At 36.0% G+C, this 25,872-nt stretch overlaps 5 protein-coding genes across 6 annotated transcripts; 2 read left to right on the forward strand and 3 right to left on the reverse strand.

Annotated features, from left to right (window-relative positions):
• Positions 1–1,329: 1,329 nt before the first annotated feature.
• Positions 1,330–1,767, forward strand: LOC121741646. The gene has a single exon (XM_042134499.1). The coding sequence runs from the start codon at positions 1,330–1,332 to the stop codon at positions 1,765–1,767; it is 438 nt and encodes a 145-aa protein (XP_041990433.1).
• A 3,027-nt stretch (positions 1,768–4,794) lies between these two features.
• LOC121741399 (E3 ubiquitin-protein ligase RHF2A-like) lies at positions 4,795–7,990 on the forward strand. 2 transcript variants are annotated; one of them, XM_042134132.1, is made up of 9 exons: positions 4,795–4,935; positions 6,071–6,203; positions 6,285–6,331; positions 6,428–6,490; positions 6,568–6,676; positions 6,750–7,126; positions 7,215–7,307; positions 7,379–7,672; positions 7,752–7,990. In XM_042134132.1, the coding sequence occupies exons 2-8, from the start codon at positions 6,072–6,074 to the stop codon at positions 7,656–7,658; spliced, it is 1,101 nt and encodes a 366-aa protein (XP_041990066.1). In that variant the 5' UTR covers positions 4,795–4,935; position 6,071; the 3' UTR covers positions 7,659–7,672; positions 7,752–7,990. The 2 variants fall into 2 exon arrangements, with proteins under 2 accessions (XP_041990066.1, XP_041990067.1); XM_042134133.1 differs by lacking the exon at positions 4,795–4,935 and adding an exon at positions 4,950–5,968.
• A 38-nt stretch (positions 7,991–8,028) lies between these two features.
• Positions 8,029–10,143, reverse strand: LOC121741400 (succinate dehydrogenase subunit 6, mitochondrial-like). The gene is made up of 3 exons (XM_042134134.1): positions 9,885–10,143; positions 8,824–8,926; positions 8,029–8,534 (listed from the first exon to the last, which is right to left on the reverse strand). Exons 1-3 carry the CDS (start codon positions 10,047–10,049, stop codon positions 8,392–8,394), a joined length of 411 nt encoding a protein of 136 aa, XP_041990068.1. The 5' UTR covers positions 10,050–10,143; the 3' UTR covers positions 8,029–8,391.
• A 5,299-nt stretch (positions 10,144–15,442) lies between these two features.
• LOC121742334 (replication factor C subunit 1) lies at positions 15,443–22,598 on the reverse strand. Its single transcript, XM_042135447.1, has 23 exons — positions 22,454–22,598; positions 21,849–21,905; positions 21,578–21,682; positions 20,713–21,324; positions 20,566–20,633; positions 20,275–20,350; positions 20,145–20,206; positions 19,909–20,033; positions 19,633–19,784; positions 19,339–19,527; positions 19,132–19,253; positions 18,816–19,023; positions 18,365–18,418; positions 18,091–18,260; positions 17,766–17,856; positions 17,434–17,615; positions 17,317–17,356; positions 16,773–16,897; positions 16,572–16,644; positions 16,391–16,483; positions 16,057–16,288; positions 15,897–15,965; positions 15,443–15,802 (listed from the first exon to the last, which is right to left on the reverse strand). Exons 2-23 carry the CDS (start codon positions 21,849–21,851, stop codon positions 15,690–15,692), a joined length of 2,964 nt encoding a protein of 987 aa, XP_041991381.1. The 5' UTR covers positions 21,852–21,905; positions 22,454–22,598; the 3' UTR covers positions 15,443–15,689.
• A 572-nt stretch (positions 22,599–23,170) lies between these two features.
• Positions 23,171–25,443, reverse strand: LOC121742338 (protein STRICTOSIDINE SYNTHASE-LIKE 3-like). Its single transcript, XM_042135451.1, has 4 exons — positions 24,938–25,443; positions 24,450–24,728; positions 24,205–24,372; positions 23,171–23,754 (listed from the first exon to the last, which is right to left on the reverse strand). The coding sequence occupies exons 1-4, from the start codon at positions 25,294–25,296 to the stop codon at positions 23,352–23,354; spliced, it is 1,209 nt and encodes a 402-aa protein (XP_041991385.1). The 5' UTR covers positions 25,297–25,443; the 3' UTR covers positions 23,171–23,351.
• Positions 25,444–25,872: the final 429 nt, after the last annotated feature.

Below are 25,872 nucleotides of genomic sequence, written 5' to 3' on the forward strand. Positions count from 1 at the left end.
GAATTTTTTGAAAGGCCGTACGGCCCAACAGAAGAACATCAAGGAAATGGGACGGATTGGAGATTTAATAGGACTTGGATGGCCCATAACAAATTATGCTAACTTGAAAAGTATATTAACAGGATTTTTAAATTAATTAACTTAATCTAAATGACATATCCTAAATGCCTCCAAAATCATATTCTCCTAATTTAATCCCCGTCACACCAAAGTTTTGTAGCAATCAGAATTGATATTCGGTATAGACTATGATTAGATCGAAGTAGGTTGATATTGTCCACTGATTTCTAGATTGATTGACTAATTGATGGTGGGTGTTAGGTACTAATTTGGTGTTGCACCATATTGGACCCTATATGTAAGTGCCTATATATTTTTTTGGTATACTTATTTGTTATAATCAATGACGTATCTCAATAGCAGAACTCATGAAGTTAAACACAATGAAAAAACTCGTTGTTGATGTCAACAGATAAAGACCCCGATTCAACGTATATCTTTGGCAACAGAGCAAAGCCGACACATAGTGAAATTGATGTCAACTCTAAAAGCTGAATTGAATGGACTTTTCTCCCATTCATGAGCCAATAATGGAATCTATCGATCCCAGATTATAGATCCGTCATTCATTAATAAAATGATACATATCCATACATTTGTAATTTTAGTGAGGTCATGTAAAAGAACAATCATGTAATAAAGAGATTATAACTCGGATATTGCTAATGTCCATTTTTGTACCAAATATTGAATACAAAAATATATACGGAGTAGTATTAATTTTATAATTTTTTCTAATGAGGTGTTTAGCATTTAGTCTCCAAATCTAATATTCTTTCATTTGTCAAATAACCTAAATTAGATAATATAAATGTCACAATCAGTACTTAAAAGTTAGTTTTGTGATTGTTATTTTCCCAATTAAATTTTAAAATAGTAATAATAACGTTTCCAAAACCAATTTAATTGTTTCCATTTATTTAGTCAACTCTCGATCCATCGTCATCGATTAGGCTTGCACGTTTCATGTAAAAACCATCATTACTATTAACGAATGGAATTTTATTTTAAATACATTTTAAAAGCGTAATTAATAAAATTAGCACGGCGTTAATACCTAATATCTCTCCTTCCTTCGTTTTCGGCAAATCACATTCATATTTCTAACCTCTCCTCTTCACTCTGTCTCTCTCTAAAATTCGGTTTCTCGCCAACAGAAGTTTGAATCAGTGATTCAGTGGTTTCAGGTTTCATTTCAATATCTAAATCGAAAAATCGAATCCACCGATTCGTCAGTTCCTCCGCATGCGCAGTGATCGGGCGGCGTCAATGTCGAGAGTCGCGGCGGCGGAATCGGCGAAGAGGCAGCCGCTGCTGACGGGGACAGCGTCTCCGAGCCAGTGCGGCGGCGCCAAAATCGGAAGTAGCGTAAGGAGGGGGAGTAGGATGGGGGAGACAGCGGGGGAGTGCGCGGCGGTGTGCTGCTGCTGCCCCTGCGCAATGGTGCACCTCCTGATCCTCGCCGTGTTCCGCCTCCCGAGGGGGCTGTGGCGGAAGATGCTGCTGAGGAAGAAGAAGCGGCGGAAGTCGTTGGAGGCGGCGGCGGACGAGCGGCGGAGATCGGATTCGATCGGCGGCGACGAGGCGGAGGAAGAGGAGGAGGATGGGGGGAATGAAAACGACGTCGTTGACTGGGATAATGAGGTGTGGGACCGGTTCTACGGCGCTGGGTTTTGGAGGAGCGCGTCGCAAAGAAACGACGAATGAGTAATTTCTGTTACCATTTTTTTTCACCCTTTTCTATTTTAGGTAAATAATTTTTTTCTGAATTTGGAAGTGTGGAGTTAGGGTTTAAGAATTGGAACTTCAATTTCTTAAATTTGGGGGTAAACATACTTGTAAACAACAAATGCTCTTGATTTCTTGAAAAAACAAATCATCAATAAAGATTAAGTTTGCTATCTGTCTATTTGTTGTTGGATATTTGAAAGAGAATTCGCTCACATTTCAATTTCTATCTGAAGTCATTTTCTATGGTAAATGTAATTACTGATTAATAGAGGTAAATATTCTGTCACATTTTAATTTCTTTAGTAAATATAATGAAAAATGAATAAATAAATAGGCTTAACAATACAGTGAAATTGAAATAAATGTTGTCGCAAAAAAGTATATTATGCCACCTTGTGTAGTACATATCCAGAAATAGCACCATCTATTTTTCCTTATATATCAAAAACTATTTATGTTTATTTTCAAGAAACAATACTTTCAGTAGTGGAATCAGATATTTTTTGCTGGAAGAGTAAGAATACACTATTTTTTCAATTTAAAACATAAATTAAACTCAATTTACAAAAAAAATAAACGAATTTCGAAAAATCAAATATTTGACGCTGGAAGTCCAAGAATACACTAAATTTTCTTTTTTAAAATCAAATTTCAAATTAAACTCAGTTTATACAACAAAACAAATTCCTTAAAATCATCTATTTTTATTATAGATTCATTGTATTATTTTAAAATCAAATAGACACAAATTAAACTCAATCCGCATAAATTTATCAAATTTTCAAAATTAACATTTTTATAGCATGAGATGAGACAATTTTTCAAATTTAGATAATTAAATAATATAAGTATTTGCAAAAAATGTAATTTTAATATGAACTTACTATAATATCTCAAGAAAAAATTAAAATTGTTGTATGTGAGTGTGTTTTAGTATATGATTCTAGTAATATAAAAAGTGGGTCAAAATTAAAAATTTATGTAACAAAAGTATAAGTATTAGTATAACTTACACAATAAAATGCTATGTAATGGGAAAGTACTTCACATGTGACAAAATGTTTACACATTTTAATTTAGAAACCAAACAACACATTGTCCAAATATAATATGGAACCTCTGGTTAAATTCTCTTTGGACATTTCAAAGAAAATTGTGTCACGTGTTTATTAAGAGATTCATTTTTTGTTTTTTATAAAAATAATTGGGAAATGATCGATTCGACGATTGACTGTATTTTTGAACTGAAAAGCTCTTTTTACTAATTAATTTGTCGCGCCAAAAAGAGACATATGTCTATTTATGTATTAAAAATGAGAATTTTAATCTGCAATCAAATGTAAATTGATTCGAGTGACAATTTTGTAATAAAATTGTAGTCCGTCATCGATTGGACAATGAATTTATAGTACTACTACAATTTTACGTGACATATATTTCAAAGCATATATTGCCCCATATGATAGTTTTTTAAAGTTAAAAATAGTTCATTATTTACTATGGTTATATTTTTTTTCGTAACTATACCTTCATATATCTATATTTTCCATCACGTCTTGAACATTCATTTTTTTTAAGTTGGCTACATAGAAGTAATACTAGTATAACTTTATATTTCATGACAAATGATGTTATGATAAATGTTTTATTTTATGGTATCGATTACATTGATGAAACAAATATGAGAATTGGTTCCGATATACAGTAACTAATTGTACTATGCATTTTGTAATTATGAACGATGGATAAAATCAAATTTAAAAATTAATGGAGTAATATTTTTACTTTCATAAATCTTTATTTTTTATTTAATAAATCCTATTGCCGTGCATCGGGCAAATATATTCATAACATAAGATATTAAAAACAATCATTTAACTAATCCTGATGTTCAAATAATATACTTCAAATTTAAAGTCAGTACTCACTATTATATTAGTAATATCAGTGTATCACAATCACACCACAATCCACAATTATTGACCAAAAACAAGGAGAAAAACAATTTCCAATTCTAATCAACAGACATAGACAAATTTAATGTATAATCCAAATTCCACTAGACACTTTTATTAGGTGGATTTGAATTTGGCCATGTCAAAATTCAAACTTTAATAATGAGATATCATAAATTCAAATTATTGTGCAATCTACTACTATATCTTATTTTCCCAAATTTTATCCAACTATCTATCTCTCTGTTCTGCTTATTTTCCAAAATTTTGTCCAACTATTCACAACTTTCAAAATCATAATTATAGTCATCTCATTAAACGAATGATGGCAATACTAATCAGCCTAAATAATATTTCATCCGTTACTTCATAGCTGAGACATTTCTTTTTGGCATAAAATTTAAGAAATGAATGTTTAATGGAATAGTGTTAAGTACAAGTAATAAAGTAGATAAAATAAAAGAAAGAAAAAAAATAGAGAGGATAAAGTAGCATTGTAAATAGAGTACATAGAATAAAAGTATGAGAGAATAAAATAAGAAAAAATAAATTAATTATTGTCATATATAGAAATAATTCAACCATAAAAAAATAATTTTAAAATAAAAAAATGATTCAATTATAAAATAATAAATGAAGTACTAATATCACCACTATCTGTTTATGTTAGGTATTTTAGTGGAAAAATTACTCAATTTGACTTTGAATGATTCAAATTTAATTACCTTCTAGAAATTGGAAAAAGAAAATGTTAGTTCCAAAATAAATGTGGGCTGCATATTTCAATTTAATACAAACAAATCTAAAGTGCTTCTTCTGACTAATAAGATCTCTTTTTTTATTTTATTTTATTTTATTTTATTTTTTCTTCTATGAATAAAAAAAATAATTTATCAGCATCGAGGACACGTGTCATCACTGTAGCAATTAATCCTCCTCCAAAAGATGTGTCTGTATGTCAGTGTGTGAAGTGTGTTTTTTAGTGGGCTCAGTCATGTCATCAGGTTCACCACCTCCAACAAAGTGAAAGAGTTAAGAAAAAGAAAAAGAAAAAGAAAAAGAAAAAGGGTGGAGATGAAATAATTATTCTCCAGAAACCAACAAAAAGGAAAAGTCCAAAGAATTAATTATTATTTCCCCTCATTCTTCTCCATCATTCTCAATCCTTTCCCCAAATTCCCTCATTCAGGTATGGCCTTTTTTTCTCTTCTTGCCTTCTTATTTTTCTTCTTCAATCACTGTCAGAATTGATCTGCTTCTGTGTTTGATCAATTTGTTGAGGATTATCATTTACAATAAACCCAGAAAAGGGAAAGTCTTTCAATTTATTTATTGATTTTGATTGTTATTTATGTGAAATTGATGTGTTTTTGTAATCTGTGGTGTCTCTTTCATCTGTGTCTGAAATTTATTGATTTTGGGTGTTTGCAATTCAGTGTTTTGGATGTGAAAAGAAGCCCCTTTTGTGTTTATGTGTAGTTTTTTTGGGTGTGTTTTTGAATGATTAGGATTTATACATGGAAGAAGAGAATCAAGTTTTGTTAAAGATTCAATTTTTATTTGTTGACGGTTTTTTATTTTTGGATAATTTGGGAGGTTTTATGGCTTAGTGTAAAGATACTTTGGATTTGGTTGGCTATTGTATGATTGGGTTATGTGTGGAGTATAATTCAAGATTTTGCAGTTTTTTTTTGTGTGCCTTGTAGCATGAAATTTGGTATCTAGGAGTTTTTGATCTTTTACTCGAGCGAAGGTGTTTATTGATGGTGAAAGTTGAAGCTTCAGACGCGATAAGTCTCTTCAATTTCGCAATATTGTCGATTTTTTTTATTGTTTGGCTGTTTTGGATTCCCTTTCCCTTATGCCATCTAAATTTGCCCTCTTCTTGGCTGAATTTTATGACAATCCTTTTTTTATTTTATTTTTGTAGCTAGTGAAAGTCGAAGCTTTAGACGCAAATGTCTCTTTAATTTCGCAATGTTGTCGAATTTTTGTATAGTTTGGTTGTTTTGGATTCCCTTTCCATTATGTCATCTAAATTTGACCCTTCTTGGCTGAATTTTATGATAATCCTTTGTTTTATTTCATTATTGAAATCATCACATCGTATAACTACATTTGTTGGCCACATCTTAGTTTCCCTCTAGAACTGCGGTGATTAAAAGCCTGGATATCCAAAGAAAGATCACTAGTACATTTTTTTCATGCATTTTGATATCTAAGTATGTTTGTGATTGAGTGGTGATTGAAATTCTCAATTGTAGATTTTTGTGCATAGATATATGTTTGCCTTAATGTTAAATTACAATCTACATCCGTAACAGGATGGAAGAGGAAAATGTGTCCGAGAAAGGTCTGACCTCGGCCGCAGCTTTTGTGGAAGGAGGAATTCAAGATGCGTGTGATGATTCGTGTAGTATATGCCTCGAAGCTTTCTGTGACAGTGATCCTTCCACTGTATGTGCAAGTGTTATCTTATCTGTGTGATCGTTATGGATTCGACCTTATTGACGACTGGTTCGAATATTTTTCTTTTAGGTGACTACTTGCAAGCATGAGTTCCATCTTCAGTGCATTCTTGAATGGTACAAATCTTCCCTCCCCCGTTCCCCTAACGCTATATAAGCATAATATTCAAATCGTGGATCAAAACCAGTCATTAAATCGAAACAAATCTACAGGTGCCAGAGGAGCTCACAGTGTCCGATGTGCTGGCAGCCGATCGGTTTGAAGGATCCGAGCAGGTATATAATTTGTTTTTCCATTACAAGATTTTGAATCTTATCCTATCCGGGCTCTTACTGTCTGACTGCTTTGGCAGCCAGGAGTTGCTCGAAGGTGTGGAGCACGAGAGAAATATCCGAATGAATCCTCCTAGAAACGCCACTATTTTCCACCATCCAACTCTAGGGGACTTCGAGCTACAACATGTTAGTCGTCCTTGGCTTATTGCTTTCTCGCTTTCATCATTTTGTTTGTCACTCATTAGATCTTCCGTTGCAGTTGCCGGTGAGTGCAAGAGAATCTGAACTCGAGGAACGAATTATACAGCACTTGGCTGCTGCCGCAGCTATGGGGAGGGCTCGTCACTTTGCTAGGAGGGAAGGTCAGCGGAACAGGTCTTCCGCACATGGCCGTCCTCAATTCGTGGTTTTCTCAACTCACCCGAACGATGCTTCCGCGGCCTCACCTGCTGCTCAAAGAGAAGGCGGCTTTCCTCCTTCGGTCATGATTGCTGGCCCCAACTCTCCTTTTATTACCGCTGAAGATTCCGACCAGTTTGTTCCTCGGATTTTGTCTTCTCAAGCTGATGCGCATATGGCCACTGGATCCGCCTCAATCGCTTCTCCTGCTGCTGCAAGCCGGCCATCAAGCACTAGGTACTTTCTATCGCTCTTTCCGAGCTGCTCTATCCCTAAATAGATCAAATATAGAGGGGTTTTGACCCTTCATTCGTCTGTCTTGTAGGTCTCCACCGGGTAGTCAAGATCGAGCCGGACCATCAGATCTCCATTCCTTCTCCGAAACTCTCAAATCCCGCTTTAGCATATTGTCAACAAGGTACTATAATGCAAGATTCGGCTATATCCTAATTACTCGAAAACAGAAGGTTTTAACTCTATAAATTCCAGATACAAGGAGTCGATAACGAAGACCACGAGGGGTTGGAAAGAGAAACTGTTCACTCGCAACAGTCAAACGCCCGAACAGCAGCCTACACCTGAAGCTCGTCGCGAGTCTAGCCAAGGTATTGCCACTGTATCTAACATGATGGGTCATCTTGAAGTATCCGAAGACAGTAGAACTACATTGTCGAGAAATATTGACGACGGCTCGAGTCAAGTCCCTACCAGCCAGGCAGCCACTGAGGCGCAGGCTCCGTGTGCTGCTGCTGGTTCTGCATCGAACTAAACTTCACATTGTTGGTAAGTATCAACTGGATTTATCAAGTTTGAAGAACACGAAGCCACTGCTGATCTCGTGTGGGTTTGGTTGTGGTATCAGGTGAACTACGTTGCTGCTTGCTTCGTCTCGTCTTGAAAGGAATAAACGGAAGCGATGATATTGATCCCCCTTTTCGCGACCGAGTACGTAAATGATACATTAGTTCGTAGTTACTAGGAATGCATGTTTAGTACAACATTGATCCGAAAGAAACACAAGTGGCAGTAAGAAACACGCGAATTCTGCAGTCTGTAAATTACACTATCCACTCGTTTTTCTAATCTTTCATTATTTACCAATATCTTGGACAAATACTAAAAGAGGATGCACTTCAATATTTAAAATAAACAAAAAAAAATGACATTTTGTGATTATTATTATCTGTTTCTCAATTTCTAAAATCAAGAGTATGCCGACATAAATACCAGAAGCATTATTCTAATTAATCACATGATCAGCTGTCAGCCTGTCACATGACAATAACAAGAAGTAGCCCGAATTCCATCTTTTATCGATAAATTGAATTAAAAAGCTCGAAAACACAGAGGAAGAAACGAGATAAACAATATCCATAGATCATTCGATCTATAGGAGAAAGCAGCACACTAGTACTAAACGCGAAGACGAATGATGCATAACTCCATCATTATTAAGTCGAGATCTCTTCTTATTCAATGGGGGGCCAAATTCAAGAATCTCATCAAGCTCTCTTCTGCAACCACTCATTGAATTTAACCTGTGCTCCCACTGTATCCAGCCGATATAACTGGTACCAGTGGTTGGCAGCCTCAGCTCCCAAGGTGAACCCGACTACGGCTCCAAAAGCAAAAGACAGTACGGTACCTGCCACACGAATGAGTTTTATGAGATATTCAAGTGTTTAACAAGTCCACTCATTGCAAATTCATCCATAAATTTCGCCAGGAATCATCAGACATAGAAAAAAATGGATTTATGTAGTTTAAAGAATACACCAATGATGGAATTCATTTGAGTTGGTTAAGAGTATGTGGAGGAATATCACTAAGTGACATACCAATTTTGGATAAAAATACTTGCTGAAGTCTAAACAAATATGTAGCACAAATAGCGGAAGGGAAAGAGCATTGGCACGCATAAAACCAGAACATACCATGAGGACTCTTTGACCACCTCCAAGCATTTCCGCCAGTTGTAATTGCTCCAACTGCAGCACCTACATAAGCAAAGTTTGCTGCTTCATCTGCAGCCTTCAGCTGCAACACGCGGTAAACAATAGACAAGAAACCAGTATCAAGAGCTAGGATATAGTACTATATGTATGCTATCCTAATGCAAGATTAAAAACAAGTGGATGGTTGGGAAGACCAAGATACACAAAGGATTAGCAATGGAGATTCTGAAAATTATCCATATAAGATTTTTTGTTTTGCAAAATTAATTCGAATTAGGGATATATAGTGGTAGAAATTATTAAGAAGCACCTCCCATGATTTCGACCCAAGGTATGTTCATGTCCACCAATTAAGTATATAACTATCAAAACGAAAAAATCTTTTACTTTTTATAATACAGTTACTACCTCTTCTCCGAGAATGGAGAATAGAAACAAAACTCAATTCTTGTTTTGCAATGCCTAAATTCTTCCCTTTCCAATTCTTTTTACGAATACGCTTTTTGATGCACAAGTACGTTTTTATAATCCTCTGAGCTACAAGCCCCACCCTTTCTCCACTGGATCTGTTCCAGGGATTACCCTAAAAAAATTCATTGATCAAGCCTGGAAATGTAATCATGGAAGCAAAATTCCAGAACTGCAGCTATATAAATATGCTTAAAGCCTATGTCCCCAGCCAAAAATTCAAATAATTCCAGATATCATGAAATGAGAAACTTCAGTTCCCAAATAATACAAGCAAGCAGCACAAGGGAGCAATAAAACCACATAAGCTTAAGTACTAGCATTCACCACCAATCTTCGACCTAATCTAGCACACTTCTAAGAAATGGTAGGTGCCTCATTCGCATTTCACAACCATCAATCTCCTGGATGAAGCGATAAAACATCGAGAAAGCACATGGACAAACATATATGCAGAAATCAACCAGTAAACTTCCCCAATCGACCGACCTCACATAGAACACGCGAGGATATTCAAAATCAATTAAATCAAAATCTCATAGTAATTAATTGTGATATGAATCAGAACATACCACAGGTCCGTGGACGGGATCGGATGCGATGAACTGCTGGACGGCGGCGCTATTCCGATTGGGCAAAGGTCTATCGGGATTGAGAATTTTGGAATAATCGTCGAGATGAAAACTCTTCTTCACGGAATGCCATAAAGTTCTCCCTGATTCCTCGATTTCGCTCATTTTTCCTCTTCGCTGTAGCGATTGATTTGATTTTCGAGGGATTTCAGTTCTACGAGTTCAATAAATTCACTTTCTTTATAGTGATAGTAGGTATATTAGTTTTATTTCTTACTCCATTAATTTGCCATTAAAAAAATTTCAGTGTTTGGACCCAAAAATAACAATACCACGAAAATAGTTGAAACTCCAAAAAAAAATAATATAATAAATATATGAAATAAAGATCTATACACTACTCCTACAACGCAACAATATCTTATTATTATTATACTTATAAAATTAAAACACTTCACAACTTTGATGCTACTAGTTTTTACTTTATTCGTTCGCTATTATTTGTCATTAATTTTTTTGTCATTCCGCTAATATTTGTTACAATTACCTTATGCTAGTTTTTGTAATAAATCTCGCCAAGCCACTAATTAATTTATTTTACTCATATTTTATTATAAAACTAATTTAAAAAATATGACTTACATTTTATTAATTTTTTCCATTTACTTTACTTTGTATTTCTTAATGGCAGACAAAGTGAGTAATTATCAATAACTATAACAAAAAAAAGTAAAGTTCCCATCCATAAGATATACTCCATACAAGATCCAACCAAGCTGCTCTAGTGGCTTGGGAGTTGATATCAGGGAGCTTTCACTTCCTAGGAGGTCGCAGGTTCGAATCCTAGGAAGTGCAGATTTGGGGATTAATTTCTCCTTGGGCCTGTGGGCCCAGAATGACAACGAAGCGCACCTACGGGGCAGATTTGGGGATTAATTTCTCCTTGGGCCTGTGGGCCCAGAATGACAACGAAGCGCACCTACGGGGTAAGACGCTTCACCTCCAACTGTTAGGTCGGGGGTCCGAGTCACATCGGAGGGTAGATGGGGAACCATCGTCGATCCTCCTGTAAAAAAAAAAAAAAAAAAAAAAAAGATATACTCCATACAAGTACTAGTAAATAAACAAACAATCAAAAGCATAATCTCATGATCAAGAAATCAAGACTTTTATTCCATTACAATAATCAAAACATTACAAACAATTATATCAAAAACGTCAATAACATTACAAACCAATAGTAAAACCTGTTCAACGATACATCAACTTATTTACTACTAGTTCGCTGGTTGTGTTTCGAGGTCATCCCAAAATATAAAAATATATATAAATAATGTTCGCTGGTTGTGTTTCCAGGTCATCCCAAAATATAAAAATATATAAATAATATAAATCCCGACTCTTTAAATCACCATTAAGATTAGCAGAGCGGCATATCCTGTGGCGGCAACAACATCTTCTCGTTGAGCCCCGACTCGTCCTTCACAATGAAGACCATCCCCATTCCCCAACTCACGTGACGCTCGAAATGGCAGTGCATGAACCACGCCCCTATAAACACATCAATCAATCAATCACTAATCAATAATTAATCATAACTAATTAATCAAATCATAATGGTGTCACTTTTCATTTTAGTTTATTCCACTAAGCTTGAAGAAAGTCTATCCGTAACAAAGTGCATACAAACCTAGTAAGATGGGAACAGCTTCATGATGAGACTTGGGAAAAGGATAATGAGCGCGCCATAAACAGAATTGCGAGACCAATCACTATGAGTGTGCCACCACAATGTACCTTCCTCGTCTTCCGTTGGCTAAACCTCGTGCCAGGGCTAATAGGGCACTGTGTCACGAACTCTGGCCCATCCGACCATAGGATAATTATGTTTTCTTACTTCAAACTTATAGTGACGAACTAAAGCATGGCTCGGCTTTACTCCTAGCAGAACAATACCTAAGAAACAAAGGAACAAAAGCATTGAAGTCGACAACATTTCTCCTTTACTTTTCTTGATGTTGTAATTGTTTTTGTGTGTTTATTGAGATTGGAAGGAAATTGTGGAGAGTGTTTATAAGGTGGCTCTAGGTTACATAATCTGAATTCTTCTTAACAAAACAAAACCTAATGACTTCACCATTTTTGTATGGACTTATGTCTATATATTAGTAGTAGTATTATTCAATTTAATGTCAACTGTGTAAAACACATCAACTTGATCAAATTAAGCTTTGCCATGTAATTTTAAAATTCAGCTAAAAAATCATAAACTTTGAATTTATTCGTATTTATTCAATGAAAAAGTAATATGATGTTTTTTAAACAAACAACGTCGTTTTCTTTATGAATAGACGATAGATATCGTTTAACTTACTGTTGATGGATTCATGTATTATCACTAACCGTCATAAAAAATAAAGAAATTTATTAACTTACAATAATATATTCTAAACTTCCTAATCACATTATTGTTGTTTTATATTTTAACTTAATTCTGAAAGGACTTCAGATTCTAATGAACTTTATAATATAGTATTATTGAGATGGCAAATTCTTATCAAATTGCCACTAGCAATTTAAATCCGAGAGTGAGTCAGTTGGAAGATTTACATGGAAATCGAAAGATCTTGTACAATTTGAGAGAGTGAGACCATTTAAATGTTCGATTTTTTGTTCATTACTTGCCATCTCAATAATAGTATTTCTTTCCACGAAAAATAATTCTATTTTGACATTTTAGGATATTCACAAAAAATAGTCTCATTTCTAAAAATAAAAAGTTTATCTTTCATATTTTTTTCCATTTTTTCTTCATTCTCTCTTACTTACCCACTTTTTCTCCTCATCTTTCTTACTTTACCCATTTTTTCAAGGAAAACTCTTATCTTATCGAATTCTCATTAAAACTCATGTCGTCCACAATTAGACTATTTTTTTTTGGACAGAAAGAGTATTATTTTATTTTATTTACTTGAATGTAAAGTTATCCATTTATAATTTGTTTCTAAGTTGTTCCATCATTCATGTGAATGAATGTATGATTGTGGCCAACTAGTAGAGCTTATTTTATTTTTATTATTTGTTTATTCTTAACATGAACTTAATCATTAAATACACCACGGCTGGAATATGTTTCCATTTATGGTGATGAGAGATTTTATTGGTTTTGAGTCGTACATTAATGTGTTGTAATTCGGCCATTATAATTTATCATAGTACTATCATATTGATATTGGTTATGAATCTGTAGTGAAAAACTAATTGATAATTATTGATATTCGAAAACTAATTGATAATTATTTATCCTATTTGACCATTGATATTGATATTGGTTATGAATCTGTAGTAAAAAAAATGTTTCACATTTTTATTAAAAAAATCACACTATATTATTTTACACTTATTGAATTTAATTGATGGAGAGAGAGTTTTTTAGACAAACGATTTTTTGAAATAAGAAAATCATTAAATTGTGTTGACGAGTAGGTATATGGCGTGACAGCAGGTAGGCTGGTAACGATAATTTGTAACTACTGTAAATAATAAATTTGGGGTCCATCACTCCTCTATTAATATACTACTACTATTATAATTCAACTATATCTAATCCTTAACAAAAAAATGATAAGCACATGTTTTCTATCCTGTAGTAAGAAAGTTCCATTGCATGTTTCTAGTTACAGAGACATGATTAACTAATTGTCAATCTAAATAATTACAGTAGTTTGAAAAAGAAAGAAAAAAGTGAACAGTGTTATTTGTTAACGTTTCAGTATTATTTTGCTCTCACTGCATTAATTCACCGATGCTCCCTCTTTGCATCCTTATTCTAATTTGGCACGCCACGGATAAAGACGTTTTTTAAAGCGTAGGTGATATATTTAGCAACGCAACATAGCGTCTTTAATTGAATAAAAAAGCGTGTTTATCTGTAACTTTTTTTTTGTAGTGTAATGATAATATTAACTAGCGCTAATGCAATCTAAATTCAATAAAATAAAAAACGGAATATTATTAAAGTGTAGATATTTTAATTGTATTGCTTCTCGATTAGTCACTATTCCCTCAGTTCATACTTAATTATTTTTTCCATCTTATTTCAAGTATCACCTTCATTTTCTTCATATACATGGAGTATTTTTCTTTTTTTCCCTTTAATTTCAATTATTTTATGCTTTATCGAAGTTGATAATTACTTATTATAGTATAAATCTATGATGGAAGTTGATAATTTTAAAAGTAGGGTGTACATTATTTAAAAAAATTTTGACTCATGTCAAATAAATAGTACTCCTATTAGTTATGATTTATTATATTAGTTTTATAATAAATAATTTATTGATGAGATGATAAAATAAAGTACCACATCCGTCCCTGAAAATTTGTCACTTATTTCTATTTTCGTCCGTCCCTAAATATTTGTCATCTTTCACTTTTATCATTTTTGGCAGTGGACCACACATTACACTAACTCATTCTCACTCACATTTTATTATAAGAATAATATATAAAAGTAGGATTCACGTGCCTCTAACTTTTTCAACTCACTTTTTTATTACATTTCTTAAAATTCGTGTCGAGTCAAATGGTGACAAATTATAAGGGACGGAGGAAGTATATATTAGTAATTATTATGATTGTTGAATTCAACGAAACATCAATTTCTCATTTTGAAAAATATATATTGACCATGTGGATACAAAATCTTAATCAAAGTAAGGCAATAATCAAGGAAAGAGCTCTATTTTATTTTTTGTATTATCTTTTATTTCGAATTCTAATTTACAACATGGTATCAAAAAAGAGCTTCTTGAAACAAATCTAAACTTTCCCTGAAAAATGAAAAGCTCTTTTTGATCTATATCTGAATAATGCAACAAGTCTTTGAAATGAGTCTAAATTTTCAATAGAGATGGAAGAACTTCTAAATAAGATTATAAGCTATTTATGAAATTTAAGATGGTTGCTATTTTTGTCCGTCTCATAATAAGAATCCTATTTTACTTTTGTCATAAATGATAGTATCATATTCCTCCAACGTATTTCACTTACATTTTATTATAAAACTAATATATATAAGTATGACTCATTCCACTAGCTTATTCAATACACTTTTTTCTACTTTTCTTAAAATCTGTACCCAAACTAAATAGGACTCCTATAATAGGACGTTTGGAGTAGTAATTTAATTGTTAGTGATTTGAAAGCATCTTATGAATGATACAGTAGTATTTTAAATTCCTAAAGAGAGCAGTAGTATTTTAAATTCCTAAAGAGAGCTTATTATCAATGAAATAGTAGTGACTCTTAATCTTTATTAAATGAAATACATCTGCCAAATGAACTAACAAATGAGACAGTGATTCAAACTCTCAATCTTTATTAAATAGAAAACGTTTTACCAACTAGTTTAAAGTATCAAATCCCATATTTGTTCTCGAAGTCGATTATTTGAACATTATAAATAGAACTAAAAATAGGAAAAAAAATTCAATCTCTTACTTGAATCCGGTTTGTGATTTCATCGTAACAAAAAAAAAGAATCAGGCAAGGTGATATTCCAAGAAAAAAGACATTTTCCACATAAGGAAACATAACCTCAATTTCGTACAACTTGGTATTTACCAAAAATAAACACTACAATTAAACTGTCAAATACAACACTGCTTCATAAACACTAAACCTCTCACAAGCAAAGATGAAAGACCATCATCTACCTACTCCGGCCATCACTCGTGAAACGAACCAAAACGGAAGCCCTGGGAGAACGGCCTGTTTCACGGCTTAAACATAGCAACACAGCTCTCATCTCTTTCTCTTGGAGGCAGATCCAGAGCCCCGACCGCCCCCTCTACCTGCAGGCGCCTTTTTGCTGCTTGAACTTGCAGAACCCTTTAACTCCATTTGCACTTTAATGGCTGGAGAAAGCACCGAATGACTCGGTCAAGGAATGTGATAATTGTATGTTGGTATCGATTTAAATACCATGGAAGAAAGACATGTATGACCAACCTTTTGAATTTAGAGACTGCAGTTCTGATTGTAGCTTCTGCTGCTTCTCTGGATCAGCCAAGTCATCCTCTGAAACGTGCAACGGGTAAAAAAAACCTTGGTTATTACCATGCTCGTACAATAACCTCAAAATATGTTGCAAAAAGAAATATCTACATACCTTGGTCCTCAGCATCTGAGAGGTTTTCTTCTTCATTTTCAGCGTTTTCTGGTAAAGATTCATCAACGGGTTCCAGCATTGCTGCGACGCGTTTCTTTGGTGCCTTTTTCATCCCGGGGAGTGTGATTAAATCAGCAGTCTTAATAATACGTGATGAACTGCCTTTATTGTAAGCCTTTGTCAGGGCAGCTTTTACAGCAGGCAGTACACCATCCAATGGACTCGGATGCCCCTAAATCATATAGAAAGCAAGTCGTTTATGAAAACTTTTAGCAAAATTTTATGGGATGAGATAATAAGATTTATCAATATATAACAGGTATATCTGATGCACCTTAAATTTAGAAAGCTCCACGATTGTATCAAAATCTTCCATGCCAACTGAGTACAACTCCATGAACTCGACAACTCTCTCAACAGCTTCATCCTGGCAAGTTATTCCATAAAATCATGCAAGTTCAATGCAACAAAGAAAGGTCTTGAACAGATAACAAAAAAGGGAACAAAACACCAACCTTGGGTAGCTTCTTTAAAGGTTCAGTCAGCCGTTTCGAAAGAAGTGTTAGGTAGTCAAGTCGCAATGTTGACCTATAATGGTTTTGAACAAAGCAGATAGGAAGGAGCATAGATAGACAACCCATAAGAGCTAATTTCACAAAAAATGACAACAGAAGTCACAAACGGATAAGAATCCAACAACGAATTCAACAACGTACCTTCCTAAGTTTGATTCGCGAGAAGCAAGAAGATGAACATGAAGGTCCTCCAAAAGTCTGTTATTCTTCCCCATAGTAGAATTCTTCCCTAACCATCCACCAAATCTATTGAAATTGCGTTCCCCCTGTAAAAGTTCAAAAACAACTTCTAATAACTTTAAATAGCCACAAGATCTATCAACTTATAAAATAACTCACAAAAAACATTCAAAACTCACAGTATTTACGACCCTGGGCTCTCTCTAGTTTTCTTTTAAAGTTAATAGATACACTATCAAATTCTAAATTTCGATAATCATTGCCAAGAATAACATCCTGATCCAACACAAATGAGATGAGCAGAATTGTCCACGCAAGTTTTCTGCAGACTCCATTGATTCAATTGTGCATGAATACAGCAAAAACCTTTTTGATGTGTGAACAAAGTTATATTTAGTCTAAAATTGCAAACTGATAGAGGTGTTTCCAAAGTTGATTAACCATTATGCTATCCTTCCATCTAATAAATGGCCATGATAATACTTAGTATATTTGCACCAATCACCTGCTCAAGTGTCTCTCTTTGTCCATGCAATAGGGCTGCACTGTTTCACAGCATCATGCATAGCATCAGTTACATCAATAACAAAAACTAACCACTTTAAGTTGGAGCAGAACTTACGGAGTGATGCAAGATGCAATACAACCAGCCTGAGAGAGTTGCCACTGCCGGTACCTCCGTATCTGGACATTAATAATATCACCATTCCCAATGGACTCTGCAGCCCGAGCAATGAAGTTCAGCCTTTTCATACCATTGTCATCTTTACTGCCAGAATTTGGCCTATAATTGATATAGTTCTCCTGAAATCAAGACCACGATGTGCAAGATGCTCAAATGAATAAAACAATATCTCTTTTGTTGAGTGAACATAATGAGGACCATCCTTACCAGTCCTCCAAAAGAGTTGCTGATAACAGACTTCACATATTAACCTCCAGTACAAGTCATACCTGGATAAGAAGAGGAACCAGATCAGGATCACTCATGCTAAGGTCGATTCTCTCATCCATTCGCAGCTTCCCACCATTATATCCAAACAGTCTGTACAAACAGGATGTAACCTCATTTGTTAGTCGATCCAAATGAGCAATTCGAAAATCAAGAGAACCTCATCTCATTTAATAAATAGTTCACCAAGGACAGAAAATAATACATGCACAATGCCACATTATAAAAAAAACAGTATAAAAGGGGATACTTATCAACCGCCGTGATCTGGATGCACAGGTGAAGCAGACAACAATAATGGAAGGAGAACTAAAAGAGGTGGCTTACTTATCAACCGCCGTGAATGGGGATATATCTTCATCCTTTGAATTGCTTTGAAGGCGTTGTTTGATGTCATCGAATTTAATGACAGACATAGAGAGACCCATATACTGCAGATGGTTGAGGGCCATGCGTATATCTCCATTAGTTCTTTCAGCAAGTTCCTCGAGTGCAATCTGTTCAGGAAGCACCATCTCAATTAGTAATACAAACAGAAACATAAGAAAGAAACACTAGTTACAGCCAAAACATAATGGGAACATAATCTTGAGTTGTGTACCTCATTAGCTTGAAGACCTTCTGAACTTGCTATAAGTGATAATCTTTTAGCAACCTGTCATTATCATAAAAAATATTGTTGACTACCAAATAATGACAATCATTATGTTTAATCCAACAAAAACAGGAAGAATCTGCACTTTATGAATAGCAAATGTCAAGCAGAATATTTTATGGACAATGTATGGGTTGCATCAGCCTTGGGCACTGACTAAAAAATGGCAAGCTATAACAACAAACAATGAATTAAAGACACATTTTAAATTGATTCATTCAGCTATTGGCTGAACCACAAATCCCTATATACGATTAGCATGAATCTCAAAATAAATATGACATTCAGATACAGTCCATGCTCCAATAGCAGGCAGATGTCACAACTGGAACTGCCAGCATACAATGTTTTTATACTTTTACTTGTTTGGTGCCTCAAAAAGAAAACCAGATGTCACCTGCTGCTTTGTTGGCTTCCGAAAGCTAAGCAGCAAGCAGTAGTTCACAAGGCTCTTAAGTTTCTGGCTGTAGCGATCATTACAGATGCATATTATGGGAATTTTTGAGATTTTGATGCTGGCAATAAGATCAGCAACCCCCCCTCTATCTCCAGCAGACATACCATCAACCTCATCCATGATGAGAACAGTCTTCACATTTTGAGAGCTGGAACATTCGTGAAGAATAATGAGTACATCACTAAGCTACTATCGCGTGCAAGTAACTATCAGGGTCAAATTAATATTAGATGCAAGCAAAAAAAGTAAACCCAACCTTCCCGGTTTAAGACTCAGGGATTGATTGTTAACAAGTTCTTTGATAGAGTTAGAAGTGCTTCCATGAATTCCTCTCTCAATTTTACCATCAGCTTTCCCACGACTGTCACTAGCATTAACCTGTTTACATAGTCATCAAATGAAAAATGAGGCACACAACTTCCAAAATAGGGGAAGAGTAAAGACAGAAATACAACTGCCTAACCTCAATTGTTTGAAATCCAAGCATCTGACTAACCAACTTTGCTGAGCTAGTTTTCCCAATACCAGGCGTCCCACTCAAAAGCACAGCTTTCTTAGCACCAGAATCGTTCTGTTTCTTTCCTTTTCCCTTGTTCTTGGCATCAAGGAATTGTTCATTCCAGTTTGTCAACCAATCATGGAGCTGTTTTACCTGTAATCAAGCGGTTACTGTCATTAATAAAATATTGACAGGAGTAGACCTCTTTACAAAGTTTCTTGCAAAGGAAAGCTAGAGAAATAAAGACCAAGCACATACAAGAGACTGATTCCCAACAATATCATTAGGAACCTTCGGCCTATATTTTTCTGTCCATGGTAGGGAAGTAGATTGGTTTTTACGCTTAGATGATGCTGAAATAGAGGCCAATCCTTTTGTGTCTGAGTTTGTCACAGTTTGGCCTGTTTGTTCTGGAAAACACATTGGAGTAAACAGTTAAACAAAGTTTATGCTTCCGATTGCAGGAACATGTATTACAAATAATTTATCATAGTTAGCTTCATTTGAACATCAGACTATAGGACGGGAACATACTACTTTTTTCAGGCTTTTGAGGGCTCTTCTTGGGAGGAGATGGAGCAACTTTAGCTACTGGCTTCTTTGATTTATTTGATGCTCGAATCATATCAAACAAACCATCCTCCGTGAGAAAAGCAGTACTGAAAAAGACATAAAATGAAACAGAAACTATTATGACAGCACTGGGACAAAAGCGTAGGAATGTTCTTGATATCACCAAGTACAACAGAAGATGAAAATAAGAAACTTGCCCAAGCTCTTTGGCCTTCTCAGACTTCCGTCCACCAATATCTTCATCACATAGAAGATAATTCTGCAAGAACCATGTCAGAGACTACTAGTAATGAAGCAATATCGAATCTAGTTATATCAAATAATCACCGTTTTTTTGCTGACAGATCCAGTGCAACGTCCGCCATGGCGTTTGATCAGATCCTCAGCTTCTTCTCTTTCTAAACTGAAAAATTGAACAATGAAAGCAAACTAAATAAGAAAGAGAGCAAGCACCAAGAAAATCTATGGTAACATATGAACTAGTAAGACTAATACTTTAGTATTTACACTAAGCATATGCAACAGGTACACACATACCCATCATCTTTTTAAGATGAACAAGGCAAACATGAAACATCAGATGATGTGCATAGAAACACTAATGTATAGAAGGCTTACCTGTCAAGTGTTCCACTAATCACAAAAGTCAAACCATTTAAACAGTCTGGAGCACCTTCGGGAATTTCCTGACACAAGAAAAGCAAAAATGAATGATCAACAAGTGATATTTAAGACAAGACATTCAAAATTCCTCAACTGCCATACCTTCTCTCCTTTATGAGGAGGATCTTTCCTCTCACCAAAGTTCATAAATCCACCCCTTCCTCCACCACCTCTACCTCTTCCGCCTGCTGGTGCACCTCTTCCACCACGGCCTCGCCCACCAGGTTTTGTAGGTTTAGCATCTTTATCATCCATGTCCTCTTCTGCATCACTCTTATCAACATCCATGCTTTCTACAGTGATTTGGGTGACTGCAGAACCTTTTGCACCCCTACCCCGACCCCTACCCCTTCCAGCAGATTTTGCATTGGACTTTACTGTTTGATCATCATCTTCATCAATGTCATCAGCGATTTTTCGAGCAACACCTTTACCTGATTCAGTTTTCAACTTCTTGTTTGGACTGGCGTCTACTAAACCCTTCCTTAAGGTAGGTGTGGCAAAATCATCACCGTCATCATCGTCATCACTGATTTGAAATTTGCGCGGTTTTTTCCCTGATGGAGGCTTCTCGCTTGCTGACCCCGTACTGCCCTTCTGTGCCTTCTTTTCAGAAACTTCCTCAACCTCCATCTCATCTTTTACACTCTGTGCATCCTTAGCAAAATATTTGCTTGTTTTCCTCCTACTGGAAGATTCTTTTGCTTCTTGTACCTAGACGCCCCCAGATATAGAACAAAAAAATCAGGTGAATCACGGTTCCGAAAGTAACTCTGTTGCAAAACATATAGTATCCATGTTCAAATGCATGAAAAATGTAACTGCTGGCATTCTTTATAATCACAGAGGTGCTGTTACAATGCACAAACGTGTTTTACGAGCACATTGAGCTCTTCCTAAAGGAAATTGGTATTCAGAAAAAAAATGATTGTCATGGAAAAATGACATTTTCCAGGTGAGGACTTACAACAGGAGGCTTCTCAGGTGTCAATGGCTTTTCTTGCTTCAATGTGTTGCCATTTCCTGCGGGTATACCATGTGGCTTCACAAACCACTTTCTTATATCTTGAGACTGAAATTCAGAGAAGAATATTTCAATGACGAGCATATCACAATATCAAGACTCCTTCATTACACGGAACGCCCCTCGGACAGGGGAAGCCCGTAACAAAAGAATCATATCTTAACTAACTAAGCAAATAGGCAGAAAATTGCCCTAAACCTAATTTTCCACATACCATTTCTTTATCTAGAAACTGCCTTCACGCTGCCAACTCTTCACTTCAAAAAACCATCTGAAACAAGAAAATCAGAAAGAAATTCTTACACGACCCAACCGTACATAAAACAAGAAGCTATTGGAAAGACACCAGACACCAGTGTAGGTGCATTTTCTCCTAGTTCAATTCCAAAATCTTAACTCTTAGTTTGATTAATTAATTAATGGATTTGAATAAGCAGCAACACAGAGATGCTAATAAACCGAGGTTTATGCAAATTGAGAGCTTAAATGAACGGCGTGACCGGTTTCCGGTTGAGAGAGAGTAGGTATGGATAGAGAGAAGGGCAAGACGGGAGTCGAGGCGAATGATGAGTGGGCTTATTTATAAATATAGGGAGAGAAATGCATATATAAGGAATATACATGTAGAGATCTTCAGCATGCCAAAAAATAGTGAAATGTTTCTACAATTAACGATATAAACAAGGGCAATAGACCGAAATTGTGGTTCAGTAATCTCGACTCCGTCTCCGCCCATACAATGCATAAAACAATTGATAGCAAAAGAGCTCAGACACGCATAGTGTGTGTGATATAAAGAGAGAGAAAGAGGAAAATTACTCGATTACGGAATATTGTCCGCCGATTACTTCCGACGTTAGCAGAGAGCGAGCACTTGAGAGAGAGAGAGAGAGAGAGAGAGGGGTTTTGCAGTGGAAGAAACCTGTGGGGCCCAGATATTCTTCACACACGTGGCGTATTTAATGGGCCGTTGAACGGCCCAATTCCATGCACATCGTCGGTCAAGTGAGTGGAAGAAAAAATGTTCTTTTTAAATTTTAATGACAAATTAAATTGTAATTTCACAACATTAATTTAAAAAGGAAAGCTCAAAACAACGTTTTCATCTTCTTGAAAAGAGTCGTGAATCAAAAGAGACCAATACATGACATGACGTCTACTCTAAAAAAAACTTAGGTCCTTCCTCTTGTAGGTGATCAGCATCAGCCATTCCCCACTTCTCAGTCGTAAATTTACATATTATTCCGTCATCCATGGAGTGCGTGCGACTTTTGTCATGACACGAAATTATTATTATGTGGATGTTTTATCACTAGGAAAGCGTCTTTTACCAAAATAAGTTTCAAATATTTTATGTACCTTTTATAGTCTCTACTACTAATCTAATGGTTACTCTATTATTTTGTCGGACTTTATGTCAATAATTAACATCCAAATATTTATTTGATGAGTAAGATGTTGGCCAGTGTCAATTACTCAATTTTGACCAAAAAAAAAAGTATACTAAAATAACACAGTAGGAGGAGGAGGAGGAGGAGCATTATTTTTTTGTTTTTAATATAACATGGAAATCGCTTGTGTATGAAATTCTTCATTATGATTAACAAAGAGGAAACTAAATGCCACATCTCCTACATAAGAGACTAAGAGAGGCACAAACCAGAAACTAAACGAGGTAATTGAGATTCTCTTACACACAACAAAGCAACACATGAATCTAATCCAAATCATAAACTGCAACGGATGACATCAACACACTCCCCATCCAAAGCTTCCCATCTCTCTCCTCCACTTCACTCACTGCTTTCACTACTTTCCCCGTTCTATCCTCCAGAATCTGCACCAGCTTACCGTCTTTGCTGTACTTTGCCACCAACGCGTGCATCCGCCCTCCGATCTGCATCAGGTAATGGAGCTTCGCAGAGATCGGAAGCTTCAGCCAGGCTTGACGGAGTTTTGGGTATAGACCTAGGATGTGCGTGTATATGCTTCTCCGGCAGTGGATTGCTACCCAGAACTCACCCTTCTCGTTTGTCCGTACGTTGTCCGGGAATCCGGGCAGCACAGCAATGGGCTCCCACGTCCCTGCTTTCTCGCCTTTCAACCAGTATTTGATTAACCTACACAAATTGGATGATAGAAGCTTATTATAATTCAAGAAACGCATCGTCTTTGTTTAATCATAGATGTAATGCAATGTATTGATTTGCTAATAGCAATCAACAAACTGAATGGCAATATACATTCTGAGAAGATGTACAAATCCTCACATTTCAAGTTGTAAACATACAAAATAGCATCGAGTGATAACAATAACTCAATTGGATAGTCGAAACTCGATTATAATGTTAAATCATAGCTGCAATGCAATGAAATGTATTGATTCGCTTGCTGATAGCGATCAATGAACTGAATGACAATATCCATTTTGTTTATGAGAAGATGTACAAATCCTCACATTTCAGGTTGTGAACATACAAACTAGCATCAAGTGATAACAATAACAATTCAGCTCTCGCAATTACGTGGATAAATCAAGTAAACTAAGGATGATCAGTGCACGCACATACCTCCCTGGTGAAGCTTCACAGAACACAAAATACGAACGATCCTTACTTAAGGAAATGCCATTTGGAAACTGCATGTTCCGGACAAGAACAGTGGTTTCTTTTGTTTCCGGATTGTACTTCAGCACCCTTCCACTATCCTCGCTAGAGAAAACCAACTGGAGGAAGTTCCTGAAACGAGAAGGCAGTAGTATCAAGCGTTTACCAAAAGTATAGAACTTTCACTAATCAACAAAATTCACACCTACCTTCTTCTGTACTTAGTGCTGCTATCAGTAAAGTAAACGTTCCCTTCATCATCAACATCAACATCATTCATAAATCCCAGGGGAACACCTTCCGCCTCAGTGGTCAGAGACGTGGCCAAACCACCCTCAGGGCCAACCTTCATCAACCCGAAATATGCATCAGCAATGTACAAATCACCACTCTTCTTGTCAAATCTCAGCCCCAAGGGCCTGCCACAGATGTGTTCGTTCTTCACGTAGCCCAGCACTGACGGCTTCGGATCACATAGGCCGCCCGACCTTAAACAACCAACCAATACAGTATCATCAAATGGGATACTTAACTCCGTTTTCACTGCTCAAATCCACAAGCAATAGTATTTCTCAAATTGCACAAATGTGAAATCAAAATTGATTATATTAAATAATTCATGCACAAGCACTAAAATACACAGTACCTAAATTTGAATAAAAGCAAACAATAAAAGGAAAAAAGAGGAAAGAATCACCGATTAGCCGAAGTGTAGGCAAAGTCATTCCACTTCTCCCCATCCCAGAAAACAACCCTACCATCAGCAACGCCGGTGTACGGGCCGCGGCCCTTCGGGTCGAAAGCAATGCTCTCGGGCCCCTGCACCTGATTCAAAAACCTAATTTCCGATTTCTGGAGCAAATTCTCGCGGTCCCTATCAATCGGGAGGGAGGACCACGGCGGCATCTCCACCCTAACCGACTCGAAATCGGGGAAATCGGAAATCGCGGAGTGGCGGAACGGGTCGACGGCGCAGTAGACCGCCAGCAGGATGAACAGACCAGCGAATGCTCCGGCGGGCGTCATGGCCGGCGATTGCTGAAGAAAATTGGCCATTGGGGTTTTTATGGAAACGGTTTGCGAGCTAGCAGTTGATAAAAAGATGGATGGTTGGTTGGGGAAGAGAAATTAAGGAAATTAAAGTGGATATATCCTGCCGCCAACTACCAGCTGCCTACTTTCTGCATGCATTTGTGTTGGGCCGCATTCGAAGCTAAATTCTGGATTCCGCCTTTAAGGTCATCCACAACGTCGTTGTTATACCGTTCTTTAAACTACTATTTGCAGATCCCACTGTATTTTTTACTCTATACCTTAACTAAGGAACAGAACCTGCAACCTTTATTATCCGTTCCTTATATTACTATTCATTCAATTTCATTTTTTATTTTTATTTCCAACACAATTCAATTAAAACAAACGCACTTCATTAAAAAGCACACAACATAAAAAAAATTACAACTTAAAATTTAAAGAGGGAAGGCCAAGTTGTGCAATAGGAGGGCGGAAGGCCAAGTTGTGCTGCCGTATACACAATTCCGTTCCACCAGGCTTGGTATTGGGAGGGCGAGAAGCGAGAAGTGTCCGCCATTGTGGCGGTCATGTACACCGCCATAAGGGTGGTCGAGCCTC

Source organism: Salvia splendens, chromosome 7, assembly GCF_004379255.2.
Source record: "Salvia splendens isolate huo1 chromosome 7, SspV2, whole genome shotgun sequence".
Taxonomy (NCBI): domain Eukaryota; kingdom Viridiplantae; phylum Streptophyta; class Magnoliopsida; order Lamiales; family Lamiaceae; genus Salvia; species Salvia splendens.